Genomic DNA, 22,423 nt, shown 5'->3' on the forward strand with positions numbered 1-22,423 from the left:
CTGAGCAGGCTTGAAATTTAAACAATCTGTCTCATACGAAAGCAACTGGGTGACAACTGCCACTTAACGTTTTCCATTACGAACACCATTGCTTTTTAACTACACAAAGGATGCAACAGCGCGAGGGAAATTAGTTTTTTTAATGCAAATCCAACGTTTCTACGCGTAAATTCAATCGGAAATACTAACTTGCACATCAAGATACCACCGTTGCCGATTGAAGCCTTAACATGCTTTCACAACAAACGTATGTATGCTCACATCAGAAAAAATGCGTAAAACATAGATGGATAATAAGAAAGGTAGTTAGGTTTGAGCTGAAAATAACCTCATGAAAGTAGGCATGGTTTCATGCAATTGTGGCGATCCCACAGATAGCATCGTAAACAAAACGTCACTTTCATAAAACTAACCAGGCCTAACTAAAAATGTTGGTGGGGAAACCAATTCTTTTACTAAATACATTGTAAACCACTCGAATCGACGATTTGTTAAACATTATACCTCACATTGAGCAACCGCAATACTAAATTCATAATCACAGTTTAAAAATAATTACAGAACGCAATCAACGACGGAGTTGAACCTTGAACACGGATATATAACTCTTTTAGTTGAGCAATGAACATACAATTTCATTGTTAATTGTTCTAAGCCGCTGTTACAGCCAGGTAGTTCCTGCTGCCTCTGCTCACAATTAGGGATGTTAAGTATGAAGTAACGACGCCATTCAGCCCACGTATGACGGTTCTGCCTCCCCTACCAAACAACTCATACGGTATTTGAACAATCAATTTTGAAGAACTAATGCTAAAAAGCAAAAGAGAGCGTGATTAGTGATCATAGACACAAAAAAGGAGACACCAACGATGCAAGTTCCTGATTTTCAACTGATATAAATGCTAAGACAGTAACTTTCTAATAAATACGGTACACAACTACACATACAAGTTCGTTATTAGCCTTATTATGACTTGCTTTTCTTCGGAGTACAAAAAATTGGACACATGGCGCAGTGAAAATTCTGCATAAACTAATAATGACAAGAAACAAAATTATAACTTAGAATGTGATAATTCAAGTAATACAAACACAAATTGTTTAAACAAATGCTTAAAAAAATATTCAACTATACCCACTACTTGACTATCCATACAAAATTCAACGAGACTTTAGGAGCTTTATAGTCCAATTTTTTTTATAAAATGGAAGCCGTCACCAATGCTTGAACAAAAATGAGGTAAAACATAATTTTGCAAATCACAACATTTTTTTCTTTTTAATGCAATCCCATACATGATCTGCAGAAACCAATCGGACAGTGCTAGGGACATCATCCCTTACCAAACTATCAGTTTTAACCAAATGTGTGGCATTATCCAGCTCATAATCCTCAACAATGTCACCGTTATAAGAAACAATGTAACGTTTCAGCAGCTTGCTGTTCTTTGCATCGGCAGGCACATGTATTTTAACGCCAGCAAATACATCATGCAAGAAGTCTGCTGAAGATTCGGAAAAATTACCTCCTTTCTGCACTTTTGAAGGAGTAGAATCACCTGATCCTTTGAGTGGCGAAGGTCTCTTCTTTGGTGAACTGGAAGCAGAAGTTTGATCAGGCTTGACTCCCAATAACAACGAAACATCAGACTCTTCCTTCGATTTTTCAAAAAGAAACCCGAGTCTGGTGAGCGATGTTGCTGTTTTCCAAGTCTTGTCATCCCTGATCTTTGTTACTCTTGGAAACCTGATGGAGATGCCATTAGCTGTATGAGATTCTGATTTCGAAAACTCAGTTCCAGTTATTTCCCATACAGGTGCCGCTTTTGGATCTTCTACAACAAGATCAGGAACATAATTTCGGTTTACATTCAGCCATTGCGGAACTTTCTTCCAATCTTTGCTTATTTTGACCGTTTTCAAGTCTTTGTTGATCCGGTCCAGGGTTTTGTCATCGTGGCCATTTCCGACTTTTGTAACAGTGCACCATTTTTTCGATTTCTCATCATAAACGCCCATTAGAAACACTGACATCAATCCGCCTTTATTGCCCGTGCCATAATAAGCTCCAAGGACAACAAGATCAGCTGTGTCTGCCATTTGGCCTTGAAGCAAATAATCTTTCTTCACTTTCAACCAATGCCGTTTGCCTGGTTCATAGACGCCACCAATGTCCTTCAATACTAATCCTTCCAAACCTTCTTTTATCACCTTGACAATCATTTGCTTGAGGTCGTTGGGCTCATTAACAAATTGCAATTCGGACAGCAACACACGATTCGGAATTTCTTCGATGTTTTCTTCCAAAATTTTTCTTCGTTTATTGATTGGCACTTTCATCAAGTTTTTACCGTTAAAATGAAGAATATCGAAGATAAATAAGCATACATTAGCGTCTTCAAATTTCGATTTCTTGTGAACCCCAAGTGTGCCGAATGGAAGTGGGTTTCCTGTATTAGTATCAATGAGAAGCACCTCGCTGTCCAATATCATGCTGTCTCCTTTGGGAAAAGCTTGTGGAATAAACTTTTCAAAGTGAGCAATTTTATGTGATTGAACTGGTTTAAGACTTCTACTGTAAAAAAAGAACTGTCCATCTTTCATGTGCAGCTGCACTCTTTCACCATCATACTTTATTTCAGAATACATTCCGTTGGGGCATTTTTTCATTGCCTGCTCAACTGACTTGCATGCTTCTGCCAACATTGGGGCAACTGGTGTCATTAATGTTGCACGGATTTCTAAGCTTTTAGATGTACCACTTTTTTGGTTTTCTTGCACCCGATTAATCACGTCTTGAAGATCTCGAGAAGCCTTAAATGCTTCATGTGCATTTGGATCCAGTGCATCTAGTATATGCTTGGCACCGGCTACTATTTTTAAATCAGATTTTATGAGGCGAATTATCGTTTTCAAATCATTGCCAGTACACTTTTTTGCAATTTTCTCCAGTAAGTTCATCTGGTCATCTTCTTTTGTTAAAGTGGAAAGGTTTTCAAGAAAAGCATCTACTTGTTGAATGGTGAGACTACTTTTTTTCAGAGGTGGGCAATCATCACTGGACTCAAAAAATTTATACACAGTCTCAGAGACATCACCTTGTTCAAGATCTTCGACCATGTCATCCACATCCTGACCAAAAATCTGACTAAATAACTTGACCAGCTGTTTGCTTTGAAGATTGTATGTTCTCTTGATAGAACCAGGTAGAAGCAATTTCAGTAAAACGTAGATGTCACCGGTAAACCCATTTCCTGAAGAACCATATTTGAGAAACTGTTTGAGAATATTTGTCTTTTCGTTATAACTTGCTTCTTCAGCAATTTTACCACACAAACGACGAAACTCACGAAAAAGATTGTCCTTGCTTGTTGGGTTAGTGATAGGCATACTTGTGGTTGCAGTATTCTTAGATGTAGAAGGCTCACATACTTTTGAAGGAGATTTTTTAACTTCAATGGTTGCTTTCACAGGTTTATCTGGAAGCTTTTTCTTCGGAGTCGTGTTCTTGACACTTTTTTTAGTGTCTTGAGTTTTGTTCAGACTCGCGATTTGATTTTTAATTTCTTGTTTATCTTCATCATTCATGTCACGAAAACCTTCAAGATCGCTGACATCCTCAATTTTTTTGGTGCTGGCTCGTGCTCGAGAAAACATCTCAAATATGCAGCTGATGTGATGATATTGCTTCATGACACCCTGACCATCATCAAAAAAATTTGGTACAATTTTAGCAATTCTCGGGTCTCCTTTTTCTAAAGGCTTTTTGCATCTTTTGCAGTTTGACTTTCTTTTTCCATAATCACAAGCAAATTTTGTATCAGCCATGATGGTGAATTAATACCGCACAACTATTATTTTATGGTAGAAAACTTTAATGTGTGATCACATCCTAGTGACTGTTAGACATAATGCAAAAGTGACAAATAGTGTAGGCATCTTCTATGTTCTCAGGGTTTCGTTGTTTGTAAACATCTAATGAAAAGAAACAAAAATAAAACATTTTGAAAAAAATACAGTGTATAGAATATTGCTAAAAGATATGAGAAAACAATGAATTGGTTCTGATTATAACATGTGGTGGTTCAGACCAAATAGTAACAATGTCATAACTATATTGACGTTACATAACATTATAAACCAGTTACATTTATGCAAAATTTAATATGTTTATGATGCACTCTGTGTATAGCCTACTCATAATTGTAATAAAACATCAAGTTTAGGCCTGAAAGCGTGGTGTGCAGCCGTTTTGCATCACATCTGTAAGTTACAAAAAGCACAAAGAAACCTTCAAAAGAAGATTGTATCACCAACCAATATAAGAGAAGAGTGAAAAAAATACAAAGCAAATAAAGGTCTTGTGAAGAGAACACAATCTTAAGATATTTATATTAAAGAAAAGCTGTTTTTGCCTGTTTGAGATATAATATACTTGAAAATAAATTGATTAATAGACCTTCAGGTTGAATAAGGTTGGTCTTGTCATACTATACAGGGTGTTTCAAAAAATTTGACGTTTGATCATTGTACACTGTACAGTCTTGTAAGTAACTTTGCCAATTATCGTTTATACGATCTCAAATTTTAACAGTGTGTACACTGTACAGATACAACATAAAATTTTATCTTTTATTTTTCAGGCATTTTTCTTTTTAGATGTAGAAATGCCATACAATTGCGTAGAAAAAGCATTTTGTGTACTGGAGTATGCTAGAACAGGGCTTCTCAAACTTTTTTGTTCTGCGACCCCATTTTGAAAAATATATTTCTATGCGACCCCATTTATGTATTTATTTATTTACATCAGACTCAACATGGTCCATTTTACATTCAAACATAAAATGTAGAAACAAAGCAGATACTCAACTCCGAAGAGCTGAGTTGCATTGTACCACATACAAAGATTGATAGTAACAGTCTGTTGGCATTATTTCATAAATTTATTGATTGGAAAACAAGTTACATCGTGTTACAAACTGGTATAATTTTTTACGAATGAGAGCTTGAAAAGTTGTGGTATTGTTATCAACGAATGCAGAGGTGATGCTGCGTCGTCTCTGCAGATTAAACAACATTCTGCAACAATTATTGTATCCAACACGTAAGCGATTATTACTGGATGAAAGATAGTTGCACCATAGTTGACAGGCATAAAAAGGCATACAATAGGAACGAAACAACACATTTTTAACAGCAATCGAACATTTGGAAAACCTTGCTTTTAACATGTTTCCAGCACAATACAACGACCGTAATTGCCGTTTCGTGTCTTCATCATCGGATAGCAAGTCGTTAATTATTACTCCTAAATATTTCACTAGGTCTCAAAGCAGATACGTTTTTCATTTAAATATATGATCGGATTAAAGTCAAGTTTCAACATCTTGGATTTAAATAAAACACCAACAGTTTTGTTGCAATTAAAGTTTTGTTGCATTATGGGGACATCCACGTTAATGACATTAAAACGGATCATTTTGATCATTATATTTTCTTTTTCTTTCTGACTTATCAATTGTTTTCTTTGTGCTTGCAATTGTTACCGCATGAATCTACGGAACCTAACTACTGATCCATAGTCAATTAATCTTGTAACTGCTTTAAACTTTAGTCTACATTCCTTCAGAAACTAGTTGATAAGCTACTCTGAAATCATAATGCGAGCGGTAAGGTTACTTTTGGTCCGCACATTACAGCAATGATAGCGTAACAATGCATCAATTGTTGCGATTGATTATATTTTATCGTTCGACAGTTCGCACCGACGGTTGCGGTCAATTGACATCATGGCAAGACTACAACCCACCGGCACTAGAATTTCATTACGACCCCAAAATTTCATTACGCGACCCCATTTGGGGTCGCGACCCATAGTTTGAGAAGCCCTGTGCTAGAATACAGTCAAATAAGACTGTGCATTGTGCAGCGTGCATTTGCGCAATGATTTGGAAGAAAAGGGCCAGATCCTTTTACTCTGCACAAGTAACCTTCTTGTTCAAACTTTTTATACCATGCCCAAATCTGCTTTCCATCCGGCCTGCATTTGAATAACTATGGCACTGAAATTTTAGGAAAAACCCAGGAATGGCAGTTCATACGTCACAACTGCAAGTGTCTGTATGAACTACAGTACACAACCTGAAGTGATGTATATCAATTTCAGGCTCAAGGATGTTTAAACAGAGTAATTACAAAATCAGGAAATATACTGACCAACAATTCATCTTGTGGATAGGCGTATTTTTCTATCGTCATTCTCCATTTTGCTTCAAAGAAGTCTGGTCCTTATTCCGAAACATTAGGGTCAACCAGTTGTCTGCAGGAACTCCTCCATCTCTATTGTTGGCAACTTGGCATCTTCAATTTTCAGGTTTCTTTTGTTCATGTCATCTTTCATGGTGTCATCCCACGTTTTTTTAGCCTTCCTTTTTTCATTTTTTCTTGTCACTACCTTCTTCCAAACTGCTTTGTCAAATTATTCTCATCTATTCTTGCTATCATCAATATTTGTCCAGTATGTGTTATTTCACCATCAACCAATTTTGATTATACAGGCCATGAATTAATGTCGAGGGTGTGGCCTGTCTGTCTGTCGAGAACGAAGTCTTCCCCTCCACACCTCGTGATTTATTGGGTTGGCAGAGTCCATGTTCAGGGCTACAAGGTCACGTTTTACAAGTTCTTCCCAAGAAAGTTTTGGTCTACCTTGACCCTGCTGTGCTGCGATGTTGACACATTTGACCTGTGAGATCCAGCTTGAGCTGCGTTCAACGTGACCAAGCCATCTCAGTCTGCCTAATTGGAGGACTTCACTGATGTCTTTTAATTTGAGCTTTGATAGAAGAGTGTCAAACTGGATGTTGTCTTCAGGCTTGACTAGGCAGGTCCATCTTACCATCGCTCTGTCATTACGTTGTAGGCGCTTGACGGTGCTATCTATTGACTAAAAGTGCTTGCATGTGACAAAAAAACAAAAACAATGCAGAATGTGAAGTATATTCCCAAAAATTTAAGACTAATTGTCAGTTGCATTTGCAGACATTTCATAACAAAAAACATTATTCAGAGACAAAATTAAAAAGCAAATCAAATTACAAAATAACTAGCTTCTCCAGACGCTTTTATAAAGAAACATCGGGTCCTCTTTATATATCCCCACACATTCTTGAATACGCTTTTTAGTCTAAACTGCACGGTGACCTTTTTTGGGTGTTAAATAAACAGATGTGATATTATAGCCTACAAACAGTCACTGTGTAAATCAAGCATGAAATTTTTTGAAAAATGTGAACAGTGAACACCCAAAAAAATGGTCACCGTATGCCACTGAAACTGCAACATTACTTTTATTCTGGTAGACATCAAGATACTAATAAACAGTTATCAGACTCACTTTGAATTTCAGCAGTTCATAATTTGAGATTTATAACATGCTGCTAAAGTGTGAAAAAAGTTTATCCACTCCTTTGTCACTAGCTGAAGATGTAACAGTTTTGTAAAGTTGCCAACCGTCAAAAAGTAAATTATTCTAATTGACTTATTTTCCATAATTTAAATGTTCTTTATTTATGATATGTTGGCGAGATAAAGCGACAAAAAACTAACAGCAATAATACAATTTTGAAATCTCAAATTAATAAAAAAGAGATGATAAAATCAGCAATGTTGATTCTGAGTTTCAGAGATCTAGTCTACTAAATCTTCTTCATCACTGAAATAACTATCTTGTTTGTATTGTCTTTTCTTTGAACATTCTGATAAGGGTTTTGAAGTTTTAGCCTCTTCAGCTATCACAGCACTGAGACTCTCCATGTAGGTATCGTCACCTGCATCCTCTTCATAATCCGATTCAACACGTTGATTTTTCTTAGGTAAAAATGTTTTTTTAGAATTTACTTTATTTTTAAGTTTTTTTGACTTTTTTTTAGGTGGTTCACGATTTCCTAATTCATTTTTAGGACATATATAACTTAAATGACCAAACTCGCCGCATTCAAAACACCGTGATTTATCTTTGTATTCCTTTCGTTTTATGAAATCTTTTGCACGACCATTGTCTTTTGCAATGCTACATTTTAACTTGCGACCAAGAATGTTTTTTCCATCAATTATTTGGACAGCTTTAAAAGCATCTTCTTTCTTCAGGAATAATACAAAGGCTAAACCTTTGCTCTCTCTGGTTTCCTTATCTCGAACAATTGTTACTTTGATGACTCTTCCCATCTTCTCAAAGATTTTATGCAAATCATTATTTGTCAAGTTATAAGGAAGATTTGAAACATAAACTGTACTCTTACTGGGAGCAAGTCCACCACTCATATTGTTGTAAGCCTATTGCAGTATTCCACATATTAAAACATCCTGAAAATTAAATTTAATTATAATTTATCACAGTAATAACTTGGTTGAAGGCTACATGTGTTAGATGAATAGTAAATAGTTTTAGCTGTAGGATATATTATTTTTACAAAGTTTAAAGTTCTTGTAACCTAGCCCAAACCCACAACTCCATTTCATAGACACTTCTGACTGTACTTACCGTAACTAACACTTTCAAAATTTAAACTCATCTTTTTTGGTTAACATTCTCCATTCAAAAGTAAATGTTGTCTGCCCTGTTAACTCAGTGGTTAATTGCCGGACTGAAAATTATGCGGTGCTGGTTTGAATCTTGGGGTGTTCGCTTCAGCAACCCATTTTAGGACTGCTCTCCATTCAGCGGCACCCAGTGGATGGAATAATTCCCCTACAACAGCATTTCAACAATCGAAAACTTTCCTCTGCCAATCTCAGTAACCGGCCCTGAGTCAACACTCTTTACAAGTATGCAAAACTACCATAAATAACCTATCAGAGGCTTTTTCAGTCCGAGGATGAAGATTCAAAACCAAGCTCACCAACCAGAGAGATCTATATTATACATAGACCTTGCCAGCATGCAAACTGGATTCGGATGTAATTTTGAACTTTGAGCTAAATTTACTTATTTCTTTGAAATGATAATTTTGAGAATATAAATTGTCAAAGTGTGATCACTGAATCTCAAATTACATACTGCAAAACTCCTTTATTTCTCTTAATAACCTAGTCGCTGCTAACTGCCTGTTGTGGAATCTAGATTCTAGATTGTTATGGTGCTACTTTATTAAGAGTTCTCCCTCTAATTTTAGTATTTTTTACATAAAAAAATCGACAAATCTTTTACTGTTACCAGTATTGCCAGACGCTTTGCGGATTTCAAGAACAAAATAATGCCAAAATCTAATCCATTATTATTGTATTGCCGCAATAACACAAAAGTAGCTCAAAATCACGTTAAATATCCACAAAAAATATATTTATTAACTCTTAATCAAACTATCAATTTATACTAGCAATTTCTTCCACTAACTCTAGTCAAAATTGAAGCTGCATTCCTGCATGTTAGCATAGCTTGTACAAACGTCGCTATAGTAGGCTATAGATGTAGAGCTCTTTTTCTTGAGATCATTACATTGATTGTGGGAAGCTTCTCCTCGTACTGTGAATTATGTTACTAATTGAGACAGCAAAATGCAAAGCAAGTTGCACACTAATCTAAGAGATCTCTAAAGCAACGAAAATGCAAAAGAAAACGGAACCTTAAAATTTTCCCACTGGAAATTATTTTGTCTCGTGTTTCTTGGTAGTCGAGTGTAGCATGAATTCAGCGATAGACACGTGTTTCGCCCATGAGGCTGGGCTCATTAGTATCGCACCACTCGTTTGAACTTTTATTTGCATCAGTAGCGATAAAGCGTGAATAACCACCGACGAAATAAAATAAAATGAGCCCGATCGTGAAGACCTTCAATAACCGGACTGCTACGCCCGCATATGCGAGGCGTAGCGGTGGCGTGAGGGGACAGGCAACTTTGCGCCCGAAAGCGTTTGGCCCACCAGCCAAGGACGCGGGGCCAGGGCTGGGGAGATGTGGTGCTTGTGAGGACAGAATTGCGGTGGCCAAAATTCCGATTGATGAGGCCGCGTCCCGAAAACTTGAAAAATTGGGACGGACCACAGAGAGACGGGTACGAACCGCCCTTTTGCAATGGGGGTTCGTCTACCGCCAGGCTTGGGTCTGCCGAAGAGAACGGCTTAGGCCTACACATGCGGGGAAGATAGCCTACGGAGTAGGCCTAGTAGATAAAGTAAGAACAGCTATTTCAGTTCAGCTTGTTAATGCCAAATAGAGCAGAGGTCCAGAAAAAGCAACATTTTTCATTCACTTTATGTTTTTGTTTTGTATTGATACTGTTTCTTTGCTTGATTGACCGACGAAATTAATTATGAGCGAAGGAGATTCATTGCGTTGTAGACTATTTCACTAAGGCCAACATAAACATGCGAGGGCTTTTGCTATGTGTCTTCCAAAGCGTTCGGTCAACGTTACGCAGTGGTGCATAAGAAGAAAAATGTTGCACGACAATTACAACATATGTGTCTACAATATGAACACTTAGGTTAAATATCGACAACTTTAAAAATAGCTTTCAGAATTAGGCTAGTGGGGAATTATCTCTCCTCAGGTATTAGCTTACTTCGCGTCCCTCCTGGATCTGGCTTGACCTAATATTGATGGAAACAGTTTCTACTATCTTCGTCTCGCCGAAAAGCTGTCAAAATGGTGCAAGCTGATTACGCGCTCCCGTATTGAATGATAATAATCGCTACAAATCGTTGAGTAGGCCAAGTGCCAAGTGTCATTGCATTTATAGCAAGTTTAAACTCAGGTAGGCTGTGTTTAGCAAAATTCACCATGTTGTTTGCTACGCCCATAAATTTTTAAAGTTTAGGAAATGACCTATTAGCGTAAGGCACATTTTGCTTTTCTATGACGTTATTAGCCTACCATTAAGCCTATCAGACCTTCAGCAAGGTGATACAGGCAGTCTGCTATCAACTTTACAGAAAGCCTTAGTGTTAAAAACTCCTACAAGCAGGGCCGGATTAACTATTAGGTTAATAAGGCTATAGCCTTAGGCCCTGGAAAAATTCGGCCCTCAATTTTTGTAAGACTGATAGTGATACAGATCCAGTACAGTACAGTTTTTGCTTAAAAACGAATGACTGAGTTGAGTCAATACACATGAAGAGCCCATTTCCAAAACCACGTAGGAGCCACTTTTACCGAAATTAAGTTTAGAGCAGGGCTTTTCAACCTGGGTGTCGCGAGCCGTTTTTCGGAGGTTCGCGAAGCGCTTGAAATTCCAGTGTATTAATTGTTTTCAATTCTTTTTTGCCATAAAAAATTAAAAACTGTGTTTTTTTTCGCAATCGCTCATTTCTCTACTTGAGATTGTTATATCGTTTAAGCTTTCAGACGTTGCAGAGGCTTCAACTATTGGAAAGCATTCGATATTTTTCACCAAGTTCTCGTACGTTGTTTTGTGCAGACTGAAGTTAGCTAAACAGTAACAACGTCATGGTAAAAAAGCGAAATTATGTAGAATCCTATGCAAAATATAGATTTCTCGCCGTATCGTTTTCAAAGGCATTGAAAAAAATTAGTGTTGGCTATTTTGTTTGAAAGTTCTTTGAGCAACAGGTGCACGCATTGACAAACTTAATACGGTAGTTAAAAATATGCAGCACCAACCATCTCACCAAAATTGATTTACTGTAAATAAATCCATAAAAGATTGCAATAAATTCAACCGGTGAAAGTGCGAAAACGTAGATTATTCTCATTATTTTTTCTCCAATTAGCCTATCCTAGCTTAGCTTGAGAGAAAATGGAAACAACAATCGCAGGAAATGTAATAGGCTACACGCCGTGATAACATCGCAAAAAAACGTTTTTCCTTTCGGAAGTTTACGTTGCAACAACAAAACTAAAAATAACTGGATCTAGCCATGAATCAAATTTGGTTAAATTTTGAATTAAATATACTATTGTTGAATATTTTTATATTAACTTTCATATTTTGGCCACATAATGAGAAGCAAATCAACGGAAAAAGACATCATGCTTGCTTGGTTTGGTCAGCGGAGGAAGAGGAAGGGGGCGCCCGAAAACAAGATGGCTTGATACAATCGTAAATGACAGTGGTATGGGAGTGCATGAATTGAAGGAGGCTGCGTGGGATCGAGAGATGTGGAGAAAGATGACATATAGAGTGACCGAGAGTCGTAAACGACTGAATGGGTGAAGAAGAAGAATATTTTATAGAGAGGCGCGAGACTACATTGATTGCTCTGAGGGGGTCGCAGTGGAAAAACTTCCTGGTTTAGAGTGTCAGGTAAAGTATTACCATAGGTACCTACTATCTATTTCTTTCCAAAATCTTTTCCATCTGCTTCAAATTTGAGAATAAAATTGTGTTTGTTTCCAAAACCAATTAAGGGCCATCATTAGCCATTTTTCTGTTATGTTTATGTTATTTTGCAGTAAATAATTTCAATTTTTCATGTAGGCCTATGTATTTTTATTACTTTTTGTAGCTTGGATTGAAAAAATAGGCCCTTCTCCAGTAAACAGCCTTAGACCGACAGTACCCTTAATCCGGCCCTGCCTACAAGTCAGCAGTTGGGAATTGTGCAAGTGACAACTGAGCTAGCAACATTTCAGCAAGTGGCTGAAGTTGGCAAAGGATGAAACTAAACTAGTAGGCTAACAACTGAGCAAGCCGAAACTTGGCATGTCACAAGTCAGTAAATTCAGTTTATCAAGCCAGATGCTAGGTGAAAATCTTATGTACTGACTTGGACAATTGCTGAAATGTAGTCTACTTGCTGAGTGCCGCACGCCGAGTGGTTTAACGACTGCCTATCATAGGCTGCGCTACCTGACTGCTCTACAGTCAGTTTGGCTTTAGAAAGGCGGCCAGGATTTGGTTAATGTCGTATTCGTTAGTGGTGGTTGTTTGATTTGTTTTGTAGATTTTGTTGGAGGTCAGAGTCAGAGTATAGTAATTCCCATTAACGTTTGGTCGATATTGCCGGTAGGTCTACATGTTTCCAAAACCTTTTCAGGCTAACTTAGATAACAGCGATTATCTTCGAAAGGCGCCAGGTTTGCTGGGTAAAGTCGTTTTTTCCATAGATATCATTTCGCCCTATGAGCAAAAGTATTTGCTGATGTATTGGATCGAATTTGGGATTTAATTTTTGAAACGTTTTTACGGTTCGCTGGAAACAGTTGAATATAACCTTTTGTATATTACAATGCGGTGAAAGCAGTCAATCGATTTTCATCCAGCAAAGGTGTAATGCATCTAGATTACAAGAGAAAAGGCTCAAATACCTTTTCAATACAACATTTCGAGATTCGACGACGTTAAATGCTGAATCAATGTGTGAAAATTTCGATACAAGTTTTAAATCCTAACATAGACTGGCTGTTTAATACACCTCTATCATTATTTGTGCATTCTACCAACAGTCCAACACCCTCTATTGTTTTTTGTACATTCTAGGCTGCGTTGGTGCTCTATGAGGTGTTTATATAGGCCACATGCTGCAAACAATCAATACTTTTGATGGGAGGGTGGTCCGTTTAAACGGGAAAAATTGTGCAGAAAATCGAATTAGATTCGGGTCCAGCAAGAAACGGTAGTTCAAATATAAGCGAGTGGTCCAAATAAACTTGGGCCGATTAAGCGCAGTTCGCTGTAATAGTTAATTTTTTGCGTTTGTAACATACTTTCTGTGACCCTCAAAGAATCATGCTGTTGACCTTCTAGTGGCTCATGGCTAGAGCGAATCCAGCAAGTAGTTTTAGGGAGGAGGAGGGTTATTTACAATGATATGTAGATCCAAATAAATTTGACCTTGCAAAAGCACCGTCTTTTCTGTGCTTTAAATGGGGCGATCCTCCCAATCGCCCACGCCTCCTCATGGTTCATGGGCCCAGGTTTTAGAGCCTTACTGATGTAAGCACTTGTAAACTTTAGTACAACTTCAGGGTAACGGCATCCCTAACAATGTACGTGATGGCGATGGGTAAAGGAAGGAAAAGTTTGCCGACTACTGACTTGTATAGTCCATATATTGTTGTTAGCTGCAATATGTCGACTATATAGGCAGCAGCCATAGTGAGCTGTAGCCTACTCCTTACACAGCTGGGTCAGTCAATCTTTCCAGCAAGGTAGATAAAATGTTTTTTTGATAAATATAAAATTGAAACTACGTCGAATCGACATCAGCAGTCGCAGACAAAATTTTAAATCTACAGCATGCTACGGACCTTGCGCTGAATGCGCTCAATTGATTCAATTAGTATTGAATTCTCAAAAGACGTCATTCAACCAAATCTAAGTGAATTTAATTTAGAATCAACGCGACAAAAATTTATCTATTGATTTCTTGTGCAATTTTCCAGAGGTTGGGAACGAAATTAGGAAAAGATTGTATAAAACTTGCTAGAGAAAGGAATACTTGTGTTATGATCAGCTGCATACGGTCTCCGGCAAGAACCAGATTTTGTTCCTGATGTTGGTGTTTGAGACGAAGTTTATACGGTCGAAAGGAAACCAAAGCACAAAACTATTTTAAAATTAAGTTTTGTTGCCCAGTATCTGTTTTTGGTTCGAACATCTGTTGGTTGCATCTTAAAAGTTAGTTGCTTATATCTTCAGACATTGCGTAAGAAAACGTAAGTTATTTTAAATTGTACAGCGCATTTTGCATTCTGAAATTATTATTTGTTTTGTTTCCATTCCAAGGCTAAAACAAGACGAAAGTAAATGGATTTCGAATTTTGTGCTGCTAAACAAAATTTTGTTTCGAAAAATTTATAAAACAATTTTATTTGAACTACCGTAGATTACATTCGGCTACTAAATACAAACCAAACACAGTCTGACATTGAATGTTCAACCAAATCTTCCTATTTATAATATTTTATTTTATTTTAAGATAACAGCAGGTTATCTTATCTCGTGTTGGTGACGCTGCTTTGTGTGTTTCATTAGCTTTTCACTGCGAGTACTCAAGCAAGTGCTGTAAAATTGAAAAGCATAAATAATGTGAAACACACACCAAGCGAGTGCACAACTGCACATCTCTCAGCCTCTTGAGTGATTTGCGTCCATGTTGTGTTCCATCTTCAATGACAACATTAGCTGTGGTGAACATGGTTCATTTTTTTAGCAACATGCGACGTTGATTCAATAAAAGTTTCATAAGTTTGTCGGCTCAGCAAGCACAATGTTAAAAAAAACAAGTGGCAAATTAGTCGATTTTTACATTGATGTAGCGTCTGCAGACGTGTTGTTGGGACACGACAGGTGTTAGAACATGACGTTGCGGTTTCATTGCTTTTTCTTGCGCAAGGATAATTTTTTAGCTCATTAGGCTTGTAACCATGGCTCATTTTTTTCAATTTTGTTTCGCCTCATGCGGAAAAGGAACAGTTTGCGAATTGATTATAATTTGACGCTTTTGCTGTGGTTGTGAAAGTCATGCTTCTTGTAAAGAAATTTTGTATTGGAAGCTGCTATGGGATTTGCAAGTTAGATGGTAACTTTTTATGAATATTTTTTGTTCAAAGAAGTAAACAGAGTTTAACTTTCAAAAAGCTCTCGAAGAAACTCTGTAGGTTACAAGTTCAATTTTTATTGGAAAGCTCAAAATAATAGGCTAGTAGCTTGCAGCAAAAACGCACAGACATTCCACTGGGATTCTATGAAGAGTTTTTAAGTGAGTATTTGAAGGACACAACGTATTTTCAAAGAGTCAAGACAGTTTTCAAAAAGATAATAGGGTAGGTTTACGTGTAGACTATAGTTTGTTTTGTTATAAGGAGTTGTTATTGAAGGCGTTTTTATATTTTGCAAGATAGCATATGTCGGTGACTTAATTCATGTCATGCGAGGAACTTCTTTGCAATTCACCTCAGCTGCATATTTCAATCTTTTTTCCACTGAAACATTTTTGCGTTAAAAAACTGACTGCATGAGTTGTAACTGATTTTTTAAACTTTTGAGATGCTTATACCACTAAGTAGAACTTTCAAGATTCTTCTACTTAGTGGTATAAGCAAGGGGGGCAATCGCCTCCCTGTAAAAATGCAGCTAATAATTGTTAATCAGGGAATACATTAAAAATTATCGAATACATTATCACGAATTTAAAAAGTCATTTGTTGTTCAGTGAAAACGATACAACGAAATGAAGGAAGCAAAAAACTCGGAAAAGCGCAAGAATGAAATTCCGCTCCCAATACAGTCCTTCCTCTGGCGTCAGACTGAGTAAGATCAATATAAAGGCTTTCGTAATCACCACCACCTCCAATCGAAACAACGTGTTTGTAAAAGCCACAGAATTGCAGGGTGGATTAAAATTTGAAAGCAATCAAGAAAATCTACAATTGATTCATCGATTTTCCGTAATCAAACCCTGAATCAATAATGCCTGTTGCTTTACATAAATTTGTATTGATCAGTGCTCACGCATGTTTTTGTAGGTAATCAACATGCAGACATAAGTTTAATTGCTAAGAAGTTGAACGTGGTTGAACATATTTTTTGCATGACCATTGGGACGCAATAAGCAAACCTTTATCATTTGCTTTATTTTACATTATAAATTAGATTACATTAAACTTCAGATAAAAAAACAAACTTTGTATAATGGACTACATATTATCTTTTGTATATGTACAGTATAACATATTGGCTCACAGTTGTGTACTTAAAACGAAGGCTATCGTAGGCTTTCATATAGTAGTCGTATATTTATGTACAAATTCATTGTAACATCTAACTAAATTTTAGAGTTGTTTTTCAGCCCGTTTGTCCGACTGAACAGCAAACTTCTACCAGCTTCTTGCATTGTGAGTTTAATATTGCTATGTACAAGAGCAATGTGTAGCTTAATAAGTTTTTAAAGAATTTGGACCTGATGTGGGTTTGAAATTACGCGGTGATTTCGCCTTACTTTGCCGTAATATTGTTATTTTGCATCATTATCATTCGCTTGACCAATTTTTATTAGGTGAAACCTGGCGTAACAAAGTTCTGCCAGTATTTACAGCCACTTTATCATGTTTCTTGGTTGTTGGGGTTGATTCTACTCAGTTTCGTTGCACTGCTGTCTTCTCTCACCAACTTTAGTCACTTCTTCATTCTCCCAATTTTCTTCTTCTTCTGAACAGAAATCTTGTTTTTGCTTTGCTAGAGCTTTGTCATCAAACATCCATTCCACATGACAATTCCAACATATTTTTTGATTTGCATACATATGGTTGTGAGCAAGTTGGGATAATCGCCCGTAGTCTACATAGCAAAAAGCTGTAGCCTACTTGAATAAAAATGCAATTAATTTGCCATGAAGTGACGCTTGTTTGGCTTTATCAATTTAGTTAATTTAGATTTGGATAGTTTGGCATTCTAACGTATTTTGAGATTTGTAGTACCGGTACCGCTAATGTTTCAGGTGGAGAGCTAAAATATAAAGCCCATTTGCAATTCTTCACTGGTAACGTTAGTTGGCTATGGTTTAACATTGATAGTTGTATTAGTAATATTGGTATAGTCTACCGTGTTATCTATTAGGTCTATTGTGGTACTGGTATCAGAAGTTTGTAATGGTATTATGGTATTCATAGCTAATTGCCACTACGTACAAATCATATTTTTTAGACTTTGGAACACGTTTTAGTTGACAATAAACTGCAACATCTTCCTCCTTCTCTTTCATGCGCGGTGGGAAGCATCACACGTTGGCAGTTCATAAACGCCTGCCTGCCTTACGTCATGCATTGTTCTGCCTTGCTATTGGCCAACAGAAACGGACTAGGTTTGTCTTCAAGCTATTTCAGAAAAAGCTTGTAAAGTTGTAACGTTTCTGTTTTGTTCAAGGTTACATGACTTGCTGTGTTATATTTCTCGATAGATTTAAGAGTATGAAACAGTCAAGATCATATACTTTTTGTATTATCTTTCACTTGCAGGCCAATGCACCAATGTGTCCAAAAACTTATAGTCTACCAGTAAGCAAACATAATAATGCATCCACTGGTCAATTTTTTGCTGTATGCAGCGATGCCTATTTTCAAAGTAATACATTCTGAAATATGAGCCAGGTTTTTGCATTCAGCTTGCCAAGAGGATGATTCCTCCCTTGAACTTGTCAGTTACGCTCTGATCATGCGTTGTGGCACCAAATGGATGCTGAATGCGGATGCTTAACGAGCATCTTTTTTGTCTTTTCATTGATATAGTCATCTTGATCTCGGGATACGATTAATGGGCTGAATCACGTAACAACATGAAACTGCCCTAGATTATCATAAAAAATGCATGGACTTTCAACCGAATACTTCACATTTGTCGTAGATCTACTTTTTCGCTTTTATATTGACAAACCTTAAGCTTAAATTTCAAATTAATAAGGTTTCTTTTCAGTTATAAAAAAGTATTGAATTTTAGTCTTGCTTTAGGTAATGAAAGTAAAAAACAATCTTTTATGTCAAGTATCTCCGCATTGTGATTTGCGTCACAGCAAAGCTTAGTAACGTTGCCGCAGCGTACTATTTTCGAGCTATTTTTTAAAATTCTACGTTTATTTAATTAAACTTGACAGGACATGGAGATAAGTTTGGTGCTGCCCCTATCAAACTACTGAAAACTCTCCATTGGATATTTCTCAAAGCTTCGCAAGTCTGCAGCATGGAGAACAGAAACAACAACTACACCATTTCAATGGAAAATATTCGACTTTTTGTTTTTCTCTTTGCTCCTATCGTCAATAATATCAAAGAATCAGACCTGACATTCAGTCTTGAAGGGTGAGATTTCTACCAACAAAAATGGTTTTAGCTGTCAAGAAAACCTTAACGACTAAATCCGAATAAAATTTATGACCTTGTTATTTTTAGTATTGGTGCAAATGCTTGTTTAACACGGTCTATATATTTCAAGAAAACTTTTATTGCTTTAATGTTGTTAATTTCTCTCTGTTGCACCAACAAATGGATTATTGAAAGGCTCTGTTCTTGAGATCGATTTTTCGTTCGATTGATCTGGCTAATGCCCAACCATTAACTCATTAGGAATCGTTTACTTCATCTGTCTGACCATGTGATATATTCACTGACAGTTTTGAGGCGATCTTGCTTTGATAGTATTAGTAGGCTAAGCTTTGTGAATCAAAATTTTATTCAAACACACGTTACACATTCACACGACACACGCTATTCAAATGAAAGTATTCGAATAAGTATCCATTCATAGTCTAATTGTCGCCTGCGTAATGCGTATAGTCGAGTGGTGAGAGCACTTGTAGAAAGCAGGTTTGACACCTAATAATAATGTTATGATTCTATTTATTGTCACCCTACATCTCAAGGTATTTTAGTGACAAGGCTCATGTTTAATTTTGTATCAGATTTAAAATGTCATCACATTATTACGCGACTTATTCTTACTGCGTTATGTAAGAAAGAACACAATCAGTATCGTTTTTAAAATCTTCGGTTTAACCTGACCTGGAATTGATCTCAGATCTAGCCTACCACCACCAGACCCGAAGGCGATAACTATACTCGGCCACTAAACGGGTAGTTTGACACCTTTTAAGAGCAACACCTGTGTTTTGGAAGACACTTAAAACATACTTGAGGGTGAAAGTGAAGATTAGGTTTATTCTTTGACGTCCCTTTTACAATCCAAACGTGCAATTACCAAGCATACCCCTGGGTATAACAAAACATAACCTGGTTAATTGATGTACGTATATGTGCTGTAGTGGTCAGCAGATATGGAATCCTATGCGAAACAACGAGCAGCCTTCAATTGAACCATTCATTGCAACGATAACTCCATCAAGACAAACAACTTCTGAAGTTGCTCCAAACTGTTCCAGATATTTTGAGTAAGTAGATTGCAGTGCACAGCTTATATTTTACACAAAACTGCAAACCAAACTTTAAAGAAAGAATACTGAACTTAAATTTTCATTTATGAATCAAGAGTTTATCTTTCGTCTTTTCATCAAAAACAAGAACATGAAATTGCGAAATAGATTGACAATTGGAAGATTGTGCAACTTGTACATTACGGTAATGTACAAGTTGTATCCTACTTCTTGACAGTAAATTTTAAAACAATCTAGAAAACTTGGACTTTCCAATTGTCTTTAACCTATAGTAAGCGTACCCAAACAATTTTTTTAACTTGACTGACACTAAAAAAGCATGGATGCCGCAGTAGGCTAGTTGTCAAAGTAGATCGACTGATCAGACAATAAAGTTTTCTTTTAATATTGCAGCAGCTTGAAAGACCCGGATGTAAAGTCAATTCAAGTGACTGTCTGTGACGTTGCAGTCATAAGCTGCTTGCTGTATCAACGCTGGTCGGAAGAAGGCGTTCTTTGGGGCATCACGTATATTCTGAAAAAGCTGAAGGCTTGCAAAAAACAAGATCAAGAAGATGATGACACGGCAAAGTAAGAATACCTGATAAAGAAAGACCGTGTTTTTTATACGAAAAACTTGTCTCTCACCTCAAAATCAAAGGATCAGTCAAAAAAACAAATATTTTGTTTGTCGCAATCAACAAACTAATTACTAAGAAACATCAAAAGAAAGTGATAGCCTACCTGTTGAAGTTTCCGCATGTGGTCAAAAACGGTAATAATTTGAAAATTAGCTCTTTTTTGTGGAGCTTGTTGAGTAAAGAAATTAAGTAAAATAACACAGCGAAGAAACTTCATGTCACAATGTAGCCTATATCAAAGTATAAAGTATATCACTGAACCTACGCAGGCTACCTTCATGTTTGTATGGGGAATTTGCAGGGCATCAATTCGGCGCTGCCGTTCTCTCATGACCAGAAGAAAGACTGGACTGAATTTAAAATCAATTCACGTTTTGCCAGTGCAGAAAGAGTCAATCAAGGAACCTAAGGAAGAAGGTTAAATTTTTTGTTTAGATTTTGGTAAAAAAGCTTTTTAAAGCTGGGTTCTTCATGGTGCTGAGTCGTAGAAAGACTTTACCAGTTTGATTTTGACATTTTTAATGAAATTTATTTCAGAGGGTTTCATGGATGACACAAAATTGACGGAAATTATCGCACACCCGAAAGTTCAAAGAAAATTGTCTCCGTTTACTCGGTTTCGTGTAAGTTCGCTTTTTAATCCATTGCAGTGTCTTTCGTTGTTCTTTCTATCACAACGAGCTTCTTAATAAAAATAATCCAATAAAAACTTATTTGACGTAGAATTACATCATATCTATTTGGGTTTTTCGGTGCTTCAGCAGTTAAGTAGGATTCAAAAATTCTTTACAAACTGGTGACGTAGGTTACGTGTTGGTGTTGCCATACAGTAGTACAATGCACTTTTTTTTAGCAAAACAGAATTTCAAAAGATATGAAGAGGTCGGTACGAAAATCACCACTTCCGAAACGAAAAAGTCGCAAAAGAACATTCGCATCTCTCTCCTTCCACAAGTTCAAGTCGCCAATGACTAGCGTGGTGGCGCCAAAGCGCTCATCTTGCCGAACGACCCGGGTATATAAGCAAACGCTGCAATTGTCGCAGCAACGTTTTTGCCTTATACGCCTGGTGATGGAAGATTTAGATTAAGTGGACTGTAATAGATCTTAGCAGTTGTAGAGCAACAATAAATAAACCACAACATTATTATTTTAACATAATGACTATTTGAAATCTTACATTGCACTCAATATGAGCATTGCTTAAAAGTGAGATTTTAAACCTTCGTTTAAAAATATGAATAGGTTTTTACAAATTATAAAGCTTTGGTAGAGATGTTTGCTGGTACACCCCTTCATTTTCTTTGAACTTTGGTAGAGAGTTTGCTTTGTTGAACCACAGAAAAATAAAACAAAGTAACTTCAGCGGGTTTGACATGATGTATTACATACACAAATATAACATAATTAAAATAAACTCAAACGTTTTCGACACGTACGTGTGTCGTCATCAGGAATTACATATCTGCAATATACATAAAATGAAAATTGCAAGGTAAATTTGACTTTGCCCTATAACTGTAACTGTATACTAACGAAACTCCAGACTGAAAAGCACAAACTGAACGAGTGATACAGAAATGATTACAAGTAAATTATACGGTGGAAAACAGATCACATGAGGTGTAAACTACTGTACAGGCACCTCACCTGATCTGTTTTCCACCGTATAATTTACTTGTAATCATTTCTGTATCACTCGTTCAGTTTGTGCTTTTCAGTCTGGAGTGTCGTTAGTATACAGTTACAGTTATAGTGCAAAGTCAAATTTACCTTGCAATTTTCATTTTATGTATATTGCAGGTATGTAATTCCTGATGACGACACACGTACGTTTCGAAAACGTTAGAGTTTCTTATGTTATATTTGTGTATGTAATACATCATGTTAAACCCGCTGAAGTTACTTTGTTTTATTTCTCTATGGTTTTACAAATTAGTTGAAGACAACAAACTAAATAT

General features: G+C 36.6%; 3 protein-coding genes across 3 annotated transcripts in view; 1 reads left to right on the forward strand and 2 right to left on the reverse strand.

Moving 5' to 3' along the window:
* Nucleotides 1–122: 122 nt before the first annotated feature.
* Nucleotides 123–3,857, reverse strand: LOC145781049 (DNA ligase 3-like). The gene has a single exon (XM_082592771.1). The coding sequence runs from the start codon at nucleotides 3,826–3,828 to the stop codon at nucleotides 1,261–1,263; it is 2,568 nt and encodes an 855-aa protein (XP_082448897.1). The 5' UTR covers nucleotides 3,829–3,857; the 3' UTR covers nucleotides 123–1,260.
* Nucleotides 3,858–6,783: 2,926 nt separating this feature from the next.
* LOC145781250 (zinc finger CCHC-type and RNA-binding motif-containing protein 1-like) lies at nucleotides 6,784–8,345 on the reverse strand. Its single transcript, XM_082593027.1, has one exon. It carries the CDS (start codon nucleotides 8,320–8,322, stop codon nucleotides 7,690–7,692), a length of 633 nt encoding a protein of 210 aa, XP_082449153.1. The 5' UTR covers nucleotides 8,323–8,345; the 3' UTR covers nucleotides 6,784–7,689.
* A 7,789-nt stretch (nucleotides 8,346–16,134) lies between these two features.
* The window catches only part of LOC145780580 (protein unc-80 homolog), a 45,007-nt gene continuing 38,718 nt past the window's right edge, over nucleotides 16,135–22,423 (forward strand). The window contains exons 1-8 of the mRNA XM_082592206.1: nucleotides 16,135–16,214; nucleotides 16,753–16,798; nucleotides 17,607–17,763; nucleotides 18,550–18,754; nucleotides 19,714–19,839; nucleotides 20,236–20,412; nucleotides 20,764–20,879; nucleotides 21,000–21,085. Coding sequence (XP_082448332.1) covers nucleotides 16,135–16,214; nucleotides 16,753–16,798; nucleotides 17,607–17,763; nucleotides 18,550–18,754; nucleotides 19,714–19,839; nucleotides 20,236–20,412; nucleotides 20,764–20,879; nucleotides 21,000–21,085 — 993 coding nt within the window. The remainder of the gene's footprint in view (nucleotides 16,215–16,752; nucleotides 16,799–17,606; nucleotides 17,764–18,549; nucleotides 18,755–19,713; nucleotides 19,840–20,235; nucleotides 20,413–20,763; nucleotides 20,880–20,999; nucleotides 21,086–22,423) is intronic.

The sequence above is a fragment of the Aplidium turbinatum genome, chromosome 12 (genome assembly GCF_918807975.1).
Source record: "Aplidium turbinatum chromosome 12, kaAplTurb1.1, whole genome shotgun sequence".
Lineage (NCBI taxonomy): Eukaryota > Metazoa > Chordata > Ascidiacea > Aplousobranchia > Polyclinidae > Aplidium > Aplidium turbinatum.